Below are 22988 nucleotides of genomic sequence, written 5' to 3'. Positions count from 1 at the left end.
CTTAAAAGTCCTTTTTTACTTTGTAAGACAAGGAAATTGAGGTCGGGCAGAGATGCTGCAAAGAAAAATCTGCTGGGACGATTGCCCAGATGTGCCTGTCTCTAGCTACCTGAACATTCACAGAAGACAATCCAGTGTGCACAGACAACCCTAATTCGGACACCGCCGAAAATCTGACTGCTTGACTTCGTATCCTTAATGCACTTTTAACATATGAGAACGCACAGAAAAAGGCAGTTTTTAAGTATCTGAACTAAAAAAATGCGTATTATGTGGATTCTTAGAGGCAACCACCTGCAGGCAAGAACTTCAGCTCCACTGCTACTACCTCACAGGTTATGGAGATGAAAAGGCTAGACACTTAAGCAGTAGGATGAAGCACCTGCTAATCTAGTTACACACACACACACACCAATCGAGTTTCTCCAAGCTTGCCTTCTCTCCAGAACACATTCATTTTCTTCCTGTGACCAAGTCTTTTATGGTAATTTAAACCTTGCAAGGGACTATGCATAACTTCTGTAGCCTTGGCTGTAATGTGTAAAATCTGCTTAGAGACAATCGTATTGCTATAATGACCTCGTTCAGAAATGCTGGAGTTACTTTAAATGCAAAAACATCATCATTTATACTAGTTTTCCTTCTGAAATGATTTCAGAGAGCAAAGTAACCGCTGCTACTAACTGTTCCAGTACCACTGACTTCAAGAATCTAACACTTCAGCCTCTCAGGTTAATTAAATGTGAAAGCAAGATTGCCATTACCTCAGGCAACAGAGTTTTGCAAGAAATTTAAGAGTACTGGAAGGCCACCTCACTTAAAATTAACCATTAAGTATGACATAATCACAGACGTGACATGCTTTGCTACAACCAGACTTCTTTCACCCAATTACCAAATTCATACATAAACACCAAATTCTAAACTTACTTTGACACTTCTTGAAGGCTCTCAAACTCCTATGGCTGAGTTCCACTTAAACTAAGTAATGGATACAGCCATTCAATACAAGCTCAGACTCCAAACTGATAAACACTAACCCTGACCTAGAGAAATCACCAAGAGGCCAGAAGAATCCCTATGCCCAAGGCGACAGCCCTTTGAAACACGACACTTTCTCCTCTAGCAACTATTTTGACTTGTTTTACCTAAGTCTTGCAACCAGACTTGCACACTGATCAGGCATTTTTCTTCCACAAACGTGGAGTCCTAAAGAACTCTGTCCTCTTAGGTGGAGTCACGCACACTACCCCTGCAGCCGTAAAACAATGAATGACTTCCATGCCTCTTCCAGTAGAGAGAACTAAATAACTCTAAGGAAGCATCAAAAAGAGAAAGTGTCAGGTCTTTAAAAGCATTTTTCTGCTAAGCATTGTAGCAAAGAGCAGCACTTTAAATACTGATGCTTCTATGGAACATTCAGATGTCTCAAAAGGCAACAACAAGAGGAAAAAGTTGTTTGCTCCCTATCAGCATGTTTACATTATCCTCCTTTTTTGGTTAAAAAACACCCTCCTACTTTTAGAGATGTTTACTGTGCAGAGCCTCACTCCCCCACCCCAATTCTTCCTCTAAGAAAAAAGGCTTTACTTCTAATTGATTCTAAATGGCCCTTAGTTTCCTCTGGCCATTGTTCCAAAGAGGGAGGAGTATTCAAAAATCCACAAGTTTGTTTGAGATTTCCTGGCTAAAACCACAAAGCTCATCTTTACATGTACTCACTGTCCAACGAAATTATTGCTCCTGCTGTTTAGCATGACCCCCAGACACTGAAACACAAACACCAGTCTGAGAACTTAGCCTTTTGACTTTACTGAGTGTGTGAAGGACACTTCAGTTGTTCTGATTCCATGAACAAGTGATCAGTTCTCAAACTCAGAAAATGACAGATAGCTTTTTCTGTGTTACCGCAAGATATGCACACTATGAGTTAACTGTCTCCCACTTTCTAATCTGCTGAAATAGCATAAGACCTGAAACATTCTGCATTATAGCCCAGAGTAAAGGAGAAATTTAATTCACAAAAAGTAAGCAGTAGTATTCTTCAGCACAGTCAAGCAAAGAATGCCTTCCACAGGAAGCAGTGTAAGGAAAAAGCTCAGAATTACTTCTGGAAGAACGTACCAGAGATCAATTAAGCATTCTTGCAATTGTGCAAAATATGACTGCAATTAGGAAAATTAAAGTAGCTTGCCTATATAGCCAAATTCTCCACTCCTGGAATTTATCTCTTTCCCTGAGGCCTACCCTGTTCTGCAGCTTCAGCAGTTGTTAAAACTATGAGCACAAACTCTACGCAAAGTCCATTTCTACACAATCAACCAACTGCCAAGGCAGCAAGAGTTAATTATGCATAGCTCTTGCCAGTTGTTTAAGTCACGTTATAACAGACTTGGTCACAGGAAAACTATTAGCACTTACTTGGCAGAGAAGATACGATCTGGCAAAGGTGAGCATATAATCAGATTCTGAGGCTCTTCCCTTCCACTCTGAGGCAGCACAGGAGAGAGCATTTTCTATCTCCTGTCATTTCAGACAGGAAAGCAAGAAAGTTGCTTCCCTGTAGCAACAAGAGAGCCGAAGGGAGAATACAACTGATAAAGTATGCATTATACTTACTTCTTCCAAAGCACATTCCTTCCTTACCTTTATTTCAGAAAGTTGCATGACTTCTGGGAAGACTTCAATGCAGTTGGAGTGTGCAATCACAGTATGCATACGTCTACAGTTCATGATGGTTGTTGGAATGGCTTTCAGTTTGTTCCCACTAATATCAATTTCCTCCAACTCCTCCAGCTTGGCCATTTTGCTATAAAAATAAAAATTTGAGAACTTTTCTTTTAATATACATGCAAATTTTATTTTAAAACAATGATAAAAGCAGTGGTTTTCATTATTTTAAGAAAATAAAATTGTGGACTTTGGCCCTTTTTCACACTAGTGCCCATCACTTCTCCTCAAATCAGACACTAATACAGTTGTGGAACGAAAGTTGTGCTTCTTCTGTCAGTGTTGTTTTAATGTTACTTTTAAAATGATTTATTTTACTTACATTCCCCCTGTCCCCAGCTCCCTTTCACTCTTCTCCCCTCTTCCTTTCCTTCTTTTTTCAACCCTAATTTCTCACTTCCCCCCCCTTTTTCTCCTAGAGATAGATCTTCTGGTATCTCGCTCAAGCCCTCACTCTGTACTTCATTTAACTATCTCCCTCCCTCCCCCTTGTCATTGAAGCCCAGCTGCTTAAAACATCACACAAGGACAGATACATCTCTTTATTTACAGGCATCTCTTTTCCAAGGCTGTACCCCAACTTTGCAGCAACCTTACACTTGAGAGATTGTGGATTAAAATAGAGTGAACTTGAAGTAGAAAAGTTCATCTGAAATTGCTGTCAAGGGAGAAACTCCCTCCAGAGTGAGAGGACCTTTCCCCCCAGTGTAGTTTAGTCCACTTCCAAAGGACATTTACAGACTGTTCTGCTCACAAATCTCCCATAAAGAGAAATCCAACAGGTGTGAGCAAAGTGACTAAGTCAGGGAAAATAGAAAACTTCTTGCTTGACTCCAAAAGCAGTCTGGTCATGCTAAATTAGTCTGGCTAAAAAGAATTTCAAGTACAACAAAAACGCACCAACACACAGAACTCACTTGTCTGTGCAATGCAAGAGCATGTAGCAAATGCAAAAGGACATAACAGATGAATCCACCACTGCATATCACTACATTCAAAATAACCTGTGTCACCAAATTTCTGTGCAGTTATAAATTAATCTTGCTGCAAAAATATTTTATGTTGCCCAGCAGTGGGCCAGTGGCAGGAAAAAGAGCTACTTACCTTGCAGGGAAGCTCTGTAGATGATTGTAGGCCATGTGCAAGATTTTTAGGTGTGGATGGCCTGTTAACAAGGGCACACATTTATCTGTGAGATTGTTATTAGTCAAATACAACTCCTGTAAGATGCTATGGGTTTCTTCAGAAAGCGTGGCTGGAGGAAGCATTTCCAGTTTGTTGGCTGAGGCATTAAGAAACCTCAGGCTGCAAAGAAAAGTAGCATAAGGGAGTTCAGTGAAAAATCCTGAGGCTTTTGTCCAGAATATAAATAAAATATCTACATATGAATTAAGATATTCACAAAACAATTCTCAGAAGCCGCAAGTTCACAGCGATGGATAGAAAGACTAGCAGTCTAGCAGTATATAAACAAAACTTCTGATCCCATTTTTAAAATGAACAGACATCAGCAAACAGAGTACTTCAAAAACCCTCTACCCACTAATCAAAAACTCAGTACCTCTAACATTGCTACACATGCACCTCACAGGTCAGAGTAATAATAAAGCACATCATTTCCATTGGCATTCCACATAGAAATAAATTCTGAATCCATCAGCATTGATGCCCTGACTAAAAAAGCTATGTGGGGAGGGAGGGGGAGCATTTATTTATTTATTTATTTATTTTAGCTTTTTAAATACTGGCTAGGTCACAGGTGGCATTTTTAACCTGCAGATCCAAAAGTAGCTACAAAGTATGAGAAGGTAATTTTTGAATATTTGGATGATTACAGACACACCAATCACAAAAAGCTGAAATTCAAGCAGTAATTTGCCTTTTAGGTTTTAAACTGAGATAGAGCTAATCTTCAATTAAAACAGAAACAGTTATATATTTGCTTGCTGATCTATGCAGAAAGAAAGCCAGATTTCTATGCAGTTCCTCAGTGTCCTTTCCTGCTCCCCAAGTCGCAGATATCTTTGTTAATATTTTCTGCAGACCGATCACGAGCAGCAAGGACTGAAGCAGCATAGAAATTTAGCTATTCTTTCTCTCTCAAAGAATTTTTTCCAGGGTGGGAACAAGCCATGTCGAGATATGGGCATTGCCCACTTTTGCAAGTGGAATTCTACATACAGAGGATTCACATTCTCAACGTGGAGTTTGGTGATCACAGAAAGCACTGGATGAATATACACACTAGGCAATTCGAGGGCTAGAATTCACATAGGCAACTCCACAGAAATGGAAAAATAAGGTCATCATAATTGTGGCATGATCCTGCCTTTTTAAGAGAAACAGAATCTCTCCCCTCCTTCCTCCCCTTTCTGGAAAAGGCTGCCTAAGAGAACTCGTCATGCAGAAGTAAATCTGTGCATGCCAGTCTGCAGTGACCGCACAGCTGGGCTCAAATCAGGCTGCACTGCTCCTGCCAACTAATGGGAAATGGCAGCTGCAAGAGGCAAAAGCTATTTCCAAGAAACAAGACTCAGAAATGAGCTAGCTGAAGCCTACAACAACAGTGAACAGGACACAAGAGGTATGCATGCTCTTGTCATTGACTGCTCTTAAGAGAAAGGTATAAAATATTGATAGCTCTTTCCTCCTTTCACCTACACAGGAACTCACACTGACCTTTAAGATCTTCTAATGAATGAAATGGATTTGCAAGAGTTGCAGCTTGTTCAAAACTTGCTCAGCTGCAAATAACGGTCAGGCATGCCACAGAGAAGTCACATGGCATGCTGAAAGATTTAAAAAAATATTCCCATTAAAAGCAAAAATCTCTCAGCATTGCATAGAACTGAAACTAGGTTAGCTGGTTTACACAGGCAGAGGAGACTACTACAGAGGAACACATCTTAATCCTCAGGCTCATTCATTATTCAAAAGAGTGGTAAAACTCTGAAGGAGGAGGGGAGGAGAGGGTGGATTAGTACGGGAAAAAAGGGAACGAGCAATTGCAAGGGTTTTAAAACTATTTATTTATTCTAAAAAGATGCTGTTAAATTTCACCCTTTGGGTAAAAACAGAAATATATTAAAGCTCAAAGCTGTATTATTAAACTGAAGCATACCACATCAACAGTTCCCCTACTTAATTAAACACCAGCAAGCACACCTATTGCTAAAGTACAGACAACTATGGCTTTGGTAAGATCATTCTAATATGCACAATAGTCTTCTCTCTCCCCACAAGAAAGGGGCTTTGATTAATACTAAAGCCACAATATCTTTTGTATTACCTGGATCTTCAGCATAATCTGGAAAGGTTTAAAGAGTTCCCCCTTAAAAAGCTATCTTCTCATAATCCAGCACTACCACAGCCCAGTCAATAGAGGTATTTGACCTAGGTTCCAGAGTCTTCTACAGCCCCCAGTCTCTTGAGAGAAGGACACACTCACAGGGAGTTCTCAACCTGGAAATAAGCACCAGCTGCTCCAAGACAGTTCTGGGTGGATTTCAAAGGAAGACAGGAGGCACATCTCCTTGTACAGCCTTCTGAGAAGAGTGAACTTTCATAGAGCTATGTCAGGGATGAGGACGTGGCAGTAAAACATCTCCCAAGAAAGGGCATGTTCTACCTTGAAGAGGAATCCATATTTTACATATGGTCGTGCAGACTGCAGCAGAATAACCTGCAGGGTTTCGCGGGCACCTTCTTTTAATAACCAAATGGAAGAGAGAAGCTACAGAGGCATCCTACAGCTGTGAAGTTCTTCATGCATAGCACAGAGTAAGCTTGCTCAAGTACGGCTAGCCCAAAACACAGCTCAAAGCTTCAGTAAGAAAAAACATACTGCTCTGATAAAGCTGAAACTGATAAAATGTATTATACTGAAGCCACTTCAAAAGAAAAACGCATCCAACAAAATCTGTTGTTTTTAATACCTCAAACTGCTCCTTCACTGGTATTAGAAGTAGTTGAAATTCTGCCTATTCCTGCCAAAAGAAAGTTCTGATACATGCATTGTCCAAAGCGGAAAGAGAGAGGAGTCATCCCCTCAGGCGCCCTCCCGCTGCCCCCATTTTTGCCAAATCTTCCAGAGCAAGTGGTATAGCAATGCTGGAAGCAAACCCCCAGCATCCTGACCTGCAGTTCAGCGCCTTGACGTTATCAGCATTAAGGTGGCTAGCAAAATCTTGCTAAGAGTTTAAAATGGGAATCCTGCAGGTAGCAGGCTGTCTCGCCTTCCCTGTACACATTAAATACCTACCTGTGCACAGTAACAGCCATGTAGCACTCACATTCAGGTTCAGCATAATCTCCATCTGTAGCTGACATCATCTGCGCTAAACTAAAACTTTTTAAAAAAGAATAGGCTGCTTATTTACATATTCTTTTTGACCAGCTGCTACATTAAAATGGTAAGAAAAAGTTCTCAGCCAACAATTCTTTTAATATACTCTCTGGATTAAAAAAAAGAGACAATCTTCTTTGGACAGAGAACAGAATGAACTAGCAGTTTGCTACTGTATAAAGCTTTGTTAATTCTATGCTAGAATCTTTTATCTGAGAAAATCTGTACTTGACCATCAGGTTTTCCCTCAAGCTGATTTAGCACAGAAGTCCTCATGCAGGTTATTCTCTCTCTTGTGTTTCTTCATCGTTGCGCAATGCATCAGATGCTCCCTTAGAAGGCATATCTTACAGATGCCCTCCAGAGGAGTGGAAATTTACTTGGGCACAATTGCTCCCACCTCTTGAGTGCTTGGACTTAAAACTGATTCATGTTCCTTGAAGATATCCTACTCATACTGCTTATCTGGAAACAGAATGTAAAGTATTAAAGCTCGGTCCAAAATTAATTGTTTCCCTTTCCAATTCCACCCACACGCTATACCACAAGCTCATGAAAAAAGTACAGCGTCACTACAGAAACCTGAATTCAACAGCCCTTACACATACCCAAGTATAATATAGTGAGGGAAGCATGAATTAACAAGTACTGAAAGAGTGTTGGGGATTAAGAAAAACTAAGGCACTGGTAGGGAGATGCCAGAATTCTTCAGCTTTGACAAGGTGCAAACTCTCCTTTGGGGTAATAATATAAATGTTGAACTCTGGCTGGAATAAGACACCTTCAGTTTTATGGGGTATTAAAGTACAATCCATTGATAGATTTAACTTCTCCAAGGTTGGGGGGTGAAGAGGGGAACAGCTGTCCCAAAGAATACACCAGAATCAAGAAAATGGATCTACTTGAACCAAGTAAACCTAATATGCATACAGCATTCCCATGCACTCCCTATTTAAATCAGGAATCTGATGTGAATTTTAACTTCCAAAAACAGAGGAAGAAAATCTTCTACTGAAAGTAGTAAAAAGGTTCCAAAAATTTCTTTAATATTGATGTCTGCCTGTAGTATATACAAAGACTAAATATGGACAGGTCTTAGATCTCACTTATATAGCATCGCCACAACTCTCCACCATTTTCTGAGGTAGCTTGGTAAACTTGGCTTGCTGGCAAGAGATAGCCACCACTGGACAAATGCAAAGGAGTACTCTAAAATGCTTAGGAATGCGTAACATTAGAAAGAGCAACACAGAGACAAGAGTGAAGAAGCAGCAGAAAGTCAAAACCACTATGCTTAGCCTGAAAGTATGGATGGACTTGGAAAGACTATTGCAGCTGCAGAAATAAAATGCATAGAGAAATGAAGATCTCCAGTCTAGCCATTGCCCTAAGATCTCCATCAGCACAGAGCCATGAAAATACGAAATTTCCTCTACAGTCCCTTCTACAGAGACAGATCCTCAAGTTCTGATCATCTAATCCTAAAATAATTTATAACTATAACAGCAAGTGAGTGAGAAGAAGGATGTCTGAGGGGAAAATCAAGACAGTTTTGCCACCCCATGCGAAGCTGGTATTTCTGCTCCTTTAGATGAGGATGCAAACATTCAAGTGAATCTCCTTCCGGCTGATGGGCTGCCTCCTCAGCTCTTACTTTCTAACCCAGCTTCAGCTGTTTCATTAACTGGGATTTCCCCAATTTCTAATATATCTGCTTGCAAATCCTAACCTACTAGCAATGCAAAAAGCATGTATACAAATGAAGTTAAGTATTTCTGCAACTGAAGGGTGTGCATCAAGCATTCACATGGCTCTCTGCATTTATTTGAATTGCTTTCCTTTCTCCTGTTACATCCATAATATGATTGAACACTTACCCCCAAAACAAAACAGCCACAGTGGATGGAAATGGCAAATATCAAACAAGAGTAAGTTTAATTGGGTCACCTTCCAGAAGTCCACCAAAAAAATACAAAACAAATCAAAACAACAATAACAGCAGCAAATATCACACCAGGCAAGAATAGCTGAACAAAGCTAAAAACAAGGATCATGCAGACAAGGGCATGAAGGACAAGTTTTGAATAGCCAGCAGTGCTTCAGCCACCACAGTTGGCCACTGCCAGACACTACAAACCAACAGCAAGCCCTACATTTAATCCGCAAAGATCACAGTTACAGACCTTCACCCTACAACTGCTTTAAACAGTCCAATGGCTGTTTTAAGGGTCTGACTGTACCCAAGACATTCACACTAACTGGAAAGGAAACTTAGGTAAGAGGCAGACCCACAACCTTCATCCCTGTCTCTCCATTTTTAGATCCCACCTGACCACAGCCACTGCTTTTCTACTGTACTTTGTTGAAACTATTAAACTTTTGCCCATGTTATATTAAGAACATTTTGTTGAACTACTTCTATAGCGTGAGATTGTGGTTTGCTGCAAGTTAGTCAAGGAAGACAGTAAAAAGTCTGTATTAGAAATCGGACCGAGAGAGGGGGAGGTACCTGCCATCACAACAAGCGAAGTAGTGCATAGAAACTAAGGCTGCAGGAATGCAGGTGCACAAAGAAAGGTTAAGGATGCCACTTAGGAGTTTTTCCCATTGGCCATAGCACTTGCATGAATTCTCCATTTTCACAGCATCTGTTAGTGAGAAACGAACAGATTATCTGGCTGTCTCTGTGGTGCTCATTTTGCCAAGAAAATCCCCACCCTACAACAGAAATTCTAGCTAACATGATCAAGATGTGCATACTTTCAGTGGAACAAACAGAACCAAATTCAGTCCTGGTCATAGGAATGTTTTCTAGACAAGTCCTCAATTTCTCCTCAACTAACAGTTTAAAACAGAAAATTAATTAAAAATGAGACCAACACACAGTATTTCTAAATTATACTTTTCAGCAGAGAATTAAACCTGCCTGCTTATTCTTTTTTATCTGTTTGAAGAATTAAGGGAGAAAACTGATGTCCATGGATTCTACTGTGAAGAGAACAGAGGTTTTTCAGTATTTTTTCTTTTTTCCTGGTGAAAGTGCTATCCCCCCCTGGGTGCACCAATGCACCGATTTCCCTCTCTCTCTTTCTTAGGTGTTCTAGACATCAAAGCCCACCAGTGCCCGTGCTAAAGTTTGCTCAAGGCACTTCAGACACACTTAATCAAATATTCAGTATTGAGAAGGAGAAAGTGTTTATAATTCACAGCATGAAACTTTGTATCGAGACAAGATATCTGTCATCTGCACAGACCTGCGTACCTTTCCAAAAAAATAAACTAATCTCTTCAGGCTCCAAAGGGTTTATAGAGATAAAGGTTCTGTGAGGTAAAGAGGCTTGTCCAACATTACACACTGGGAAAGATCATGGCAGACCTCACGGGGAACCCAGCTCTCTCCACACGTCTGGCAGTACAGATTGTGCTTCCCAGGGAATGCTTTCCAAACAGTAGCACTTCACTTCTGTCTTTTCTGTTTCAAAAACAACAACACCCCAAACACCTTTCCCCCCAGGCCCAGACTCATTTCTGTTGATACTTAGCTGCTGACAGATGCAAACATTTGAAGAAAAAAGGAAAAAAAAAAAAAAAGAAGCAAAGATATTTCCTTTAGCACATTCCAAACTTAAGCTCTCAGGTTGTGGACTATTTGCACTAGTATTTTTCCTTCACATTTGTCACTTGCTCAGCAATGCTGGGCACACCAGCATGGGCCAGACATTTTACAGCCAAGCCATCTAAACCAATAAGTATAACTATACATAAGTATACAAAAAGAAAAACAAACAAACAAAAAACCCCAAAGTAACTGTTTCTGCTGTTCCCACCCACGAGGGAGGCTGCACTGATGGTGACGTGCCAGACGGGACAAGATCAATGCATCTCCTGAACATATGACTTTCTTAATACCTGCAGAAGAGGTGGAAAACATTCCCTGTGCTGCTTGAAAACAGCATAATGTTAAAGCAGCAGAGAGGGGGAAATCCCGAAGTCTGATGCGGCTACATAATACTGTTATTCTATATATTTCTAATTCAACCTCTTTTCAGCATATGTTTAGCAAACATCTGGAAAAGCTATTCCGAGTTTTGATTTTAGTTTGTACTTGCTTATTTTGGTGTCACGAAAAATGAAAACATCTATACTTTTGTAGCTCAGTTTAAAAAGGTCAGTTGGAGTATAAAAAAATTTATGCAGCTTGTATCTCACTGCCAAATTGCACTAATCCACATTCTAGACCTACAACCTATAAATCAAATTTAATACATAGTTCTCTTTTTGCTTTTAAAAATGTACATAGCTTTCTGAAACTTAAAAGTTTCTTTCCTTTCCAATTTAATATATGGGAATTTCAACTCGGGACCTGTAAATACTGTTATGTGTTTGTTTGTTTTTAATTGATGTAATCTTGCAACCTTCTGTAAAGAGCTTTTTATAAAGTTTACCTTTTTGAAGTTCAAACAATTTAACATACAATAGTTTGAAAAGTCATCCGCAAGACCATTACAGCTGCTGATGTGAAATACCTTTGCTAAATGAATAGCCTATTAACTTCACCATTTCTATGCAGAAATATGAATCACAATTACAACAAGAGCATTGCTAAGATTCCTTGTTTTAACTATACTTTCATGCAAAGTCTCACACAACAATAAATTAACATCAGAACAACTTTGTTGATCAATTGATTTATTCCAAAAGTGGTACCCTACACAGGGCTGAATATGAAAAGATCAGCAGTAATAAGTTTCAAGGGAAAAAAAAAATTAAGGTTTGTTTAAAACAAATAGAGACTGAAATGTCATGCTAGTTACCAAAACTAAAACCTTGCCATAGTAAAGTTCATCCTTTGCATTATAATTTTTAACCTAAAAGATAGTTTCCTTGAAACATTACTGCTCGGAAGTCAGTCAGGTCAAGAGTTTATTTGGAAACCATCTCAACCACCAAACTAATTCGACACCCCAAAATGCTGTGAACTCTACGGAATTTAAACAGAGGTTTGTAACAGAATAGAAGTGGAGAACACTACTCATTGAGTGATGAGCTATCACAGTGAGGTCACCACTCACTCCTCTTGCGCCTCCTCACCTCTCATGAAGCCTGGAGTTATGCACTCCTTTTGTCATAGTTAAGAAAGAAAATAAAATCCCACAGTGCACAATCTCACTGCCTGTTAAATTATGCATGGCCTGAACATCCAGCAATCCCACAACCATTTGCTGAAGCATGGAGGTACAAGGAACACTGGCGCTAAGCAAGACAAGACCATCCCCAAACTATGCTACCAGCCTCTGGGGTTTTATCACATGCCATTAAACTAGAGCCACCTTACAGGATATGTTTACACCCAGGAAGAAAGATTATGAAGACTCAAGAAACTGCAGTATAAGACAGAAATCGGATCAAGTGGTGACACCAGGTAAATTAGTGACAAACACTTGAAAGGCATAAAAATTTCACAAAGCAAGGACTCCTGCAACTGAGCTTTTCTGCCAGCCTTGTGCACAGATTTTGCTTTGTTTGAAAGGTATAAATAAGTTCCAGCCTGTGACTGAGAGGAAAGAAGCTTTCACACTCTATCAGACAAGGCTAAAATATATATTTAAAGAAACTGCCAGTAACCCATCTCAGCATATGTAGCAGAAAATAGTATGTGCTTCACTTTACAGCTAGATTTCACAAAGTAAGTCTACAGCAGGAGCTTGGTGGGGGAAAAAAGCAACCATATAAGGGAATAAAACCAGAATAAAAAGATTTTTTGTTTTGGAGAGTTTGGCAGACATCTGCTCATATCACTGAAGGCTTGGAAGTTTTCAAATTAGTGGAACCTCAGATTACCCCTAGTTGTTCCTTCCAGCTAAGGAAATAAAACACAAAGCCAGGTTGCTTACACACAAGCTAAGATCAAGATGGCTTCATATTTACCTGTCCGCTTTCAGAAGCAGGTTAGACGGCAGCTCAAGGAGCTGGTTGTGTTGAACATCCAGGACTTCCACTTGCATTCGTTCAAGCCGATCTGGTAGCCTTCCTAACATGTTATGTCCAGCCAGCAGCTTACGCAAGCTGCTGTTGTAAAACAACCTTAGAGAAATAAAAACACCAAAATAAAGAAAAATTTAAACTGAAAAAATATGCTTTGAGAATTTTTAGGTGAGATATCGCAGTTCATTACAAGAAAGTGATTCAGCCAACTGATTAGCAGACATGGTATTAATTATGCACAGATCTGAGAATATCTTCCCACTCTCCACCAACCTCTTAAAAAGGATGAATGCTCAGAGACTGGGAGGGAGATTTAAGGATGATTAAAGAGTGAAAGTAGTGAGAAAGGGTTATCTTATTGCACTGTATGAGATATGAGTATAGAAGCATGATGGTAAGGTGGATAATTGCTAACAATGGCTGTGGAAAACTGCACTCGTGGGATCCCTCTAGCTAATGGGAGGATTTAAAAAGCATAGACGAAATCACCAGCCACCCCACAGACTTCATAGTACTTTACTCATCATGTGCTGACTCATAATCCAATGCTTTTCCCCACCCCCCATTTCCTTTCTCGTTAATACCAGACTAACATAAATCCTCCCTTCCCGTTCTACAGCGAATGAAATTTATCTAATCCGCTTTATTTTCTTGAGCTTTTACAAATGATAGATGACCCAGAGTCCCAACTCCCTGCCCCATTTTCTGAGGAGGGGAGGCAATATAAGCAGAAAAGAAAACTGCTGTTCTGATCAAATAGTAAAGCTAAAATTCGCAGTATAAACAACTTCATAAGGAGTTCAAAATCCAGACCTCAAAAGGAAATGCAGCAAGTGTCAATTTTGAGCAGGAAACATTTTCAGCAAATTTAAAAAAAAGTTATTCTTCACCTGCCACCTGTTTTGCGTTCTCACTACCATACTGTTTAATGTTGACCTGTTTCAATCAAAGATCCTCAAATTACTCAGCATTACAGGAGAAACATTCTTCCCTCTGTTACAAAGATGACCCATATACACACAAACAGCCTTTCTTCCCCCCTCTTCCCTGCAATACATAAGGACAAGATGCAGTAACACTGTAGGTCATTGGACTATTGTGCCAAAATAATCAATAAAGTATGCTGAGTTTTTCCCTTGACAGATACAGTCATACTTTTATCTGTGTGCCTGTGTTAACAGTTATCTCAGCTGGATGGATTGTCTGCATTATGACCATGGATACAAGTCAATAGCTAGCCATATCAGTCACGAAGGCTCACCACTGTGCAAAAAGACTTAATATACAGTGATAAGCACATTTATTATGTTTTCATCATTTAACCATTTTAGTTTCATTTCACTTTTATTTTAAAATGCTCCAGAGTTATGGGCTTGCCCTTCTATTCTTTTCCTTTCTTAATCAAGACTGGCCAGTATCAAAACCACCAAACATAAGAGAAAGCTGAGTTGGGTGAGAGTACCTACCTAAAAAAGAGCACATTTGGGTTTCTTAGATTGGGAGGTGGGGGCACAGTGTTTTTAAATTAAAAAAAAAGTTCAAATCATGGTGAAAATATGAACAATTAACTTTTCAGTGGGAACATATTTTACAAATAGTTCAGAAGAGCTCAAGGTTTTTTTTTTTTGTTTTTTTTCCTCCCTTGGCCTGTTTCCCCAAGTTACAAAAGCACCAAAGAAACCAGGCTCCCTGGAGAGAGCTCAAACACCAGCATCCAACTAAGCAAGCTCCTGATGAGCCTGGGACACCCAGTTTCCAAGGTGGGTGGGGAGCCAGGGCTGCTCTTCCCTGTGAGCAGCTTACCCACTTGCTTGACTCCCATAGAAAGTTTTGATGGAATCGAAAAATTCCCAAGGGCAAGTTTGCTGCTCAGCATTAGCATCTTCTGAGAAAACATGGTTTGGTGAAAACATCCAAGCAGTTCCTTTAGTAAGCAACTGTCTAAGAGAACACAATGTTGAATACAAATAGATCTTTTGTATTTGTCAATAAATAGAGGAACAAAAACGCATACACGAACATCTCTTCATTGGTGGCAACAAGGTCATTTCAACAAATCCTTAAAGCGTTTTATTTTCTTTGGGAAATCTCTGGCAATGTCAGTTTTATATTTCAACTATACAGGACAAGCTCATTTTTATAAGTGCCCTTTTTGTCGCTTTTCAGTACTTTTAAAGCAGAGATGGCCCTATTACAGCCTAACAGGATACATAGCTCCCATTTTCTTTAATTGGGGCAAAAGACACAGTCCTGTAACTTAACTGATCCAACTCCTTGACTTTAAGGATTACCTTCCTGTTACAAGAGGCAAACTCAAACAACATCAATTGCAGTTTGCTTTGATTAGGTATGACCTTCATCCTTCTGGGAAACCCTTGGTCAGTCAAGGCTTGGACATTTGTGGTTAGGATTACATGCATCTTCCTAGGAGAGCGCTTCACAGGTTTTTAGAGTGCTATTTTATATAGAATCAAAAGCAAGCAGCAGTGCACGTGAACACACCTTCTGGGCACTGGTATTTGATACCTATAGCATTTGTATTTGAACTCAGACCCAAATTTCCTTAAAGATTAATGGATGTTCAAAGTCTGGGTTTTGAACTGGGCCCTAAACTGAACTGACTTATTAGGAGCTAAGTTATCTAGACACATTCTACAAAGAAGAATTTTGAAAGATAAGCCATTTCCTGGGGTTAATGATAAGATGGCAGGAGAAACAAGTGGGATGTTGACTGTACCTAATTTCAGCTAATCATTAATCTCCCAAAGATATCCGGTATGCCTTGATAGTCCTTGCTGTTATGAAGTGCAAATGAAAAGCAAATGAACTTTTGCTCCCCCACCCTCTGAGTAGGTAGGGTTTCACTTTGTGTGAAAAAAACAGACTGATTTAATAGACTGCACGTTAGCCTGTTAGTTTGCCTAGTGTATCTACTTGCATCCTTTTCTGCCTACATTTCTGAAATCTCTCTTCCCATTCCCAACACTAAAATTGCCAGTTTTCACCATATTCCTCTTTCATCTGAACCAGACAACAATTTTTTGGTTTCTGCTGTTCTTCCATGCTATGCAGCTATGCAAGGCAAACATTTAATATCATACACTAGCTGTCCAGAATTTTCTATGGCTCTGCATATCTCCATATGATTTCACCCTTTCTGCCTGGGTATGTTCTCCCTCTTTCACAACACCCTTTTTGAAGTCCACCGAAAAGCACGACAGTTCTCTTCCAGGGAAGTCAGGCACTCAGAAATCCTCAATACCATCACCTGACCAGTATATTCATCTGGACCAAGTCTCTCTAGCAAAAATTAATAAGAGCCATTCATAATTTAATTCTGACTCCTATTTAAAATCTTTCCTCCCCGTTCACTGGTTTTCCTATCATTTGTATTCAATTTTAAGTTTAAACTTCTGGAAAAAGAAACCATCTTTGTAGTGAAGGCAATTGCTCTACTTGCAAAAGCTTACTTGCTTTATGGGGCTTTGCCCTCTCTTTTCAACCCTTTTTCTTGCCCAATAATCAGACCGTGCTGTGATCTGGAGTCTCTAGGCACCACTGAATCAGAAATAAGTTATAACTGCTGGATCTCTGAAGTGTCATGCAAAGTTATGGCTGTAAATATTTAATATTCAGTATTAAAAATGAAGCACTTTCCTCTCTGAACAGCAGCACGAGCAGCTTCAGAATTTCCATTTGGAATTCAAAGGCACTGTTTTCTCTGCATGAAAGTAAGAGAAGAAAGGCTGCATGGAAGCTTGTGGCATGACGACACCCCACAAGGTAAAAATAAAAATCAAACAAAAGATAAAATGGGCTTGACTGTCACTGGAACAAACTAAACATTGAATCAGCAATTATTTCTGAATTGCTTATCCTGTTCCACACAGTGCAACTTCGTCTGCAGGACTTACCGGGCTGGCAGCTCACGTATCTGATTGTGACCAACATCCAACACTTCCATTTTTCTGCTGTCACATACCCACTCAGGCAGGTTTTCCAGGTGGTTTCTACGAATGGAGAACACAAGAGGTATGCTAAACCACAGTCCAGATTTAAAGGTTATTAAAAATACAGCCTTGAGAGAGGTACAGATACCTGCAGAAAACACACTTGCTACCTATTTGCTTCCTGTGAGAGTGTACCTCCTGTCTTCCCTAAGAGCACTACAAATGCAATAAGATTCTGACTGAAGAGGTAAGAAAGCTCAGTGTTTTCTCCCTAGACGTACAGCCACAAAGCAAGACGGGGAGAAGGCTAGTGCCAAACTACCAAGAAAGAAGTATCAAGAGTATCAGAGTATCAAGGATGAAGAAGTCGTTGCAAGAACGAGAAGGAAACTGTTCATTTCATCGTCCATTTGAGAGCTACTTCTCAAAAAATCATTCATGTCCTACACAGTTGCAATGTGCCTCTTCGATCCCCCAGAAACTCAACGCTAAAAGCCACTCTACTACTACTCAACAATCTCACTGAACAGAACAAAAACTTTCTTTAAAGCATCTTTAAAAAGCCAAAGGGTTTGTTCTTCTTACATTTGCCTCCACACAAGCTAATCTTTTTGAAAACTGAAGTTTTCAGAGGCAAGTTTTTCCAAACACTGAACTGAAAACATGCAGCTGGGCACAGCTGGGCACCTGTGCTTCCTGCCTTAAATGCAAACATTAGCAGTGCGACATAAATGGAGAGATAGTTGATTTATGTTTGTGCCATATAAGAATCCTAATCCTGAACTTTCAAATCTACATGTGCCTGTTTACGTGATTTGATGCTCAGCTGCACATCTGCGTATGTTAACTGAAGTAATGGATATGTGCATACATGTGCGCACACACACTGACACGTTCATGCACTTGTATCCTCTGTTTCATTCACACAATAGCCTTCAACCAAAATATCTGGTAGCAACAAACCCCTTCTTTTCCTGAAATAGCTTCCTTTTCAATCTCAAAAAGATTTCCCAAATTCCAAGCAAGCCAAAGATGTCCAAGAAGCTAGACTTCCTACCCATTTAATAACATGCCATCACAGAACCGAGGCAAAAAAAGGGCAATTACAAAGTCATGCAACCTTTGCTGACATGATCTCTACTAAATTAAGAACATAGCTTTACAAAAAGCACTCTTCAGCAAATCACACTCAGCCACACATGTATACTACACTTAGGTGCACAGTGACAGTAACTCACGATTGATGCAACTTAGAAATTGATGGCCACTGCCCCAGGTTAACCCACTAATTGTTACAGTCATCCTCAACAGCTTAGGTGTGCTTTAAGAAGGCTTTTTAATATATCAAATTATCACTTTAATGTGCAGATGAGCAATTCCTTAAATAAGGAAGACGTTAAGCAAGATATTCCTCATTGAGCCCTTAAATTGTTAAATAAAACCAAAATAACGCCTTTTCCATTTCTTTCCTAACCCTGCCTTCCTTTTTAAGTGGGATTTATGGATACATGCAAACAGCCCAGCAGCAAGCAGAGCACCATGGAATGAGGATGAGCTGCAGGTGCAGCAAAACTGATGAGTAAACGATCAAACCGTGACCCACGCCAGGCTTGTGATACAGACACATCCAGAAAGCAACTTGTGTACATGTCTCATATTGGTACTTATTTGAACAATCCTGTGTATTTGTATAAGCTTGGAAATCTTTAAATCAGTGACATTATTTTCCATTAACTATAAACATGCATTATGCTTTTCACAGTACAAATGAATAAAAAGGAAACAGGGCAGAGTTGGCCAGCAGAAGAAAGCCCATCTTCTGACTCTGAGAATCAACCTTCTCATATCTCAAGATCCAATTCTAGTCCCAACTTCCTCTCAGTAAAATACCAAGGAATGTTGTTTTTCATAATCTTGGTTGATATATGTTCTACAGACCCCAAGAAAGAAACAAAACAAAACATACTCTTACCTAGAAATATCCATATAAGCCAGGTAATTAGGAACTGGATACACATCAAGGTGAACAAGTTCTAGGGGGTAAAATAGATAGAAATTAATGTGATGTCTCAAAATACAGATTAGCCATTTAGGTACAGACCTTCAAGAGGTATTTTAAGCAGCTAACACGCAGATTTCAGCACAAGTCCGTAACCTAAAAAAAGCTTCTCAGGCTCTGGACCTTTGTGAACTGTGCTTTGTTTCTCTATTATGTCCGAGGATATATTTGCTGTATCCGGCTGTACTTGCTACGACAGACACTTCCTCACAGATCGGAAAGGAAAAACTGGAGGATTTGAGGAGTTTCACGGCAAATTCTTATCTTTGTCCCATTCAGTTATAATTTAACCTCTGCCACACTTATTTGTCTACTCCAGCCAGAACAGTCACGCATAAACCTACTCTGCTCTTCTCACTGGTCACTTTTAGTACAGACATGAAAGTGAGATTCCCCATGCTGGAATGGCAAGCTATGGAAAACTCCAGGCTCCTCCAGGTCATGGCAAGATACAGAATACTTTTCAACACAACAGTACATGAGCATTTGCATCCGTTTGGAAGTTCTTGGTTACAAGCAGCCTTACAGACTGCATAGCTCCTTAACTACAGCTAGTAATGTTATATTTTGATTTCTTATATTTCATATCCTAAGGTTTCTAGGTAATATTTAGTGTTAAGGCTGAAGGAAAATAAGAATTTAATTAAGCTTACAGGAAATCCACTGAGGTGAAAATGTAATGAACATTACAGTCTCTCTGGAGGATGAGACTAAAACAAAGTGGCCAAGAGCGCAAAGAGAAGTTAGTCGGGGAAAAAGCAAGATACTCTTCTTACGTGACCAAATAGGTAGTTGATTGCAAGACCCAGGATGGCCTGGGTTCTCAGCTCACATTGCAGAGCACATGCGCAGACTATGTTAACTTTTCTTAGCTGCAAAGATCTTGGCACGAATACTTAACGAAGGCATTGGCCTGGGTAACGTTAAGATGACAGCCTGTTATAGGCAGTGCAAACTGTTCTGTAAATTCACAGCTCTCTGAGCTTCTGTTTGGTTTATTCCATACCAACCTACTCCAAACAATAAAAATGGCAATGAAAACTGAGTATTTCAGTTATATAAGTAATAGCGGCTTCTAGAGACAGATCAAACAAATCCTATTAATGGAATACAGGAATTATTCAACTGGAAAAAGATGCACAATTTTTATTTTAAAACAAAAATGAAGTTACTGATCACAGATTTTGTAGCTTTGTGGCTAGAGTAGCTAGATGCTGTAGGTAAAATATATATTGTTTTAGTCTGTCTCACAAGAGGCCACTTGTTCAAGCTTCCTTAACTCCAGGGAGAAGCAGTAAATTCCTTCATTTGCCTTGGCAGAGCAACACATTTATGCAGCATAGAGAACCGATGCTTTCAAGACCTCTCCCTGCTGACACAGAGAGGAATTTCAGCCTAAATTTTAAGATTTCCATGGTTTTGAGACCTTCAAGTCAGCAGTGCAGCGTTATCTGAAAGTCACATCTGAGGCTCAGGACTACCGATAACATAACATGGCGTATGTGGAACCGTCTAACCAAGGGCCACATCGACAGCCTCCTCTCTGACTCCTCCTGATTACGTGCGTTTTACACCACAAATGTTCCACAGAGAACCAGGTATGAAAACCAGACAACCAGGAATCAGATGACAGCACAGCTGCCCTGAAAACACACTTACCATTTGAGGAAGCATAAAGCGCCTTGAGAAAATATCCACTGATTTTGAGGGTTACCAGCTGATTTCGTTCACAGTGCAACACTTCAATGTTGTTAAAAACTGTTGCATCCAGCTCGCCAAGTTTGTTGTCTCGGAGATCCAACTGGGTCACATGATGCAGAAAGTCTACTTCGTCAGCCACCAACCTCCTAATGGCATTCAATCTTGCAGACAAAAAAAGGACATAAAGTGTAGCTACACGGTAGGCTCCTGCTGCCAATGTAATACTCACTCTACAATCACTTGCACTGGATTAAACTAGCATGCCTCAAAGTTCTGATCAAGTTTGATGTTAAGTATTTTTCTCTTCATTATGGTGTTTTAAGTGGGATGGATCAAGTATTTTGTTTTACCATCATGACAAAGGAATTGTGACACCAAGCTACTTTCTAAACCACCCTGAAAACTACTGATAAAAAGCTCCACAAAAAGGAGGTATTATTATTGCATCTGTAAAAAATAAAAGATGATCTGGTTGTTCTTTGTGCCTGATAGCATGGAAAAGAAAAATAAAACCTCTACAGTTCTTGCTGGCCTTCAAAGAGCTATCATGAGCATCTGCTGGAAAAGCCTAGCAGACAAGTAATCTGCAAATATCAGAGTACTGAAAGGCCACATTTAGATTTATGAATTCCCATACTCCCTTCTCACTTCAGCATGTTCCACAGTGGGTAAATTCAGAGGCCAAAAAGAGTGTTGAAGGAAAACGAAACAAAAAAACCTCCAAGAAGCGTGGGTCTGGAAGATGAAGAGCACAGGCTTTACCACATCTTCACTGCAGTGCACTGAGGCTGCCAATCCTCAGCAACTTTCCCAGAAGTTACAGTTGAAATAAAGTTGATCTATAACACACAGCAACATTTGACATGCTAGAGCACTTCAAAGAGCTCAGTTTCAAATTCTTAACTCTGATCATAACAGTATATAATCAGAGCAGTAATTTCTGTGGATCCATTAAATCCCCTAGTGAGAACCAGGACATCCACCTACAGTTCCATTGTTGCTCTTGCCTTTAAGTAATCTCCCCTCTGTGTTACAGTTTTGCGTTTGCAAATTAACCACATTTTCCAATTAAAAGAAGATAGGGAATATGACCCCTCCACCACCACAGCCTACTTCTTCTATTTTTAATTTATAAGACAATGTTTATTCGTGGTTTCACTGAAGCATAGCACTTTGCTGTGCAGCAAGCACGGTTTGCAAACACAGTCAACGTAAAATATCCGAGGTGGCATTACAAGGAACCAATGTTCACTGCTCGGTGCAGAAAGGAGACTGCAGAGACAACGAGATGGCTCTAAACTGCACAGTGACAACTCATGGCAGACTTAGCCAAGCTCACGATATTTCACAGCATCTCTACTCTGATGCCAAAAGTGATGGCCTTGGGGCCCCTAATCGGTATCACTACATTACTAAAAGCTGAACTGCTGGACTAGCCAGTGTAGGTCTCAAGACTCTCTCTTCCTCTTTCTGAGCTTCAGACCTTGGACAACTGGGAAGCAGAATGTCTTTGACAAAAGGACTGACAACAGACTGGGTCTAGGATGTGAAGACTTCCGTTTCCCCTCTGGGATCAGGGGCTGCTTTTCTTTTCCTCTCCTTCCAAAATATAATTAAAACCAAACAAGTCAGTTCATGCAAGTCTCCCAGCATGCTCAAAATGAACCAAAGCATATGTGGTTGAATTCTAACCAGAAAAAGAAGGTAATGTAGGGATAAAAATCAGCATCCAAGATGCTTAATTTTTCTTCTTCTATGCTTTTCCTGCCCCTTGACATCAACCTCTGGCATCAGGTGGTCTGATAAGTCATACCACCTACTTCTATTGGCTTTCACACTTTCACGACAGATAGTCTTTGACTTAGCTAAGCAGACTGCACTGACTAAATATATGGCTTGAACAAAGCGCATGAGAAAGTGAATCAACATAAAAGCTAAAGCACAGGGGTTTTGTTGTTGTTGTTTTAACACAGATATACTCAGAGATATATATTTCAAACCTGCCAAATACTTCAGAATTCATCGATTTTATCTATTTTCTCAACTAGCTCATACTTATGCTGGCCCCTCCTGCACTGCAAAGGCTATACAGCATTATGGTATAGCCATAAATTTCAGCTCTAGTAGCCCAATTTAACTAGATAGTTCTGAAATTCATCGTTATCTGGACTCCAGCGTCCAGGCTACGAAACAGCCTTACTCAGTAGATTACAGGAGC

At 39.9% G+C, this 22988-nt stretch overlaps 1 protein-coding gene across 2 annotated transcripts in view; it reads right to left on the bottom strand.

Annotated features, from left to right (window-relative positions):
• PHLPP1 (PH domain and leucine rich repeat protein phosphatase 1) overlaps window positions 1-22988 on the bottom strand; it is a 149259-nt gene that overhangs the window by 13893 nt on the left and 112378 nt on the right. For both annotated transcript variants that reach the window (XM_026115630.2, XM_064506905.1), the window contains exons 7-12: window positions 20729-20931; window positions 18983-19043; window positions 16975-17070; window positions 13004-13159; window positions 3835-4035; window positions 2647-2809 (exon numbers count right to left, since the gene is read on the bottom strand). In XM_026115630.2, coding sequence (XP_025971415.2) covers window positions 2647-2809; window positions 3835-4035; window positions 13004-13159; window positions 16975-17070; window positions 18983-19043; window positions 20729-20931 — 880 coding nt within the window. The remainder of the gene's footprint in view (window positions 1-2646; window positions 2810-3834; window positions 4036-13003; window positions 13160-16974; window positions 17071-18982; window positions 19044-20728; window positions 20932-22988) is intronic.

The sequence above is a fragment of the Dromaius novaehollandiae genome, chromosome 2 (genome assembly GCF_036370855.1).
Source record: "Dromaius novaehollandiae isolate bDroNov1 chromosome 2, bDroNov1.hap1, whole genome shotgun sequence".
Taxonomy (NCBI): domain Eukaryota; kingdom Metazoa; phylum Chordata; class Aves; order Casuariiformes; family Dromaiidae; genus Dromaius; species Dromaius novaehollandiae.
This window is presented reverse-complemented; position numbering and strand designations above follow the sequence as displayed.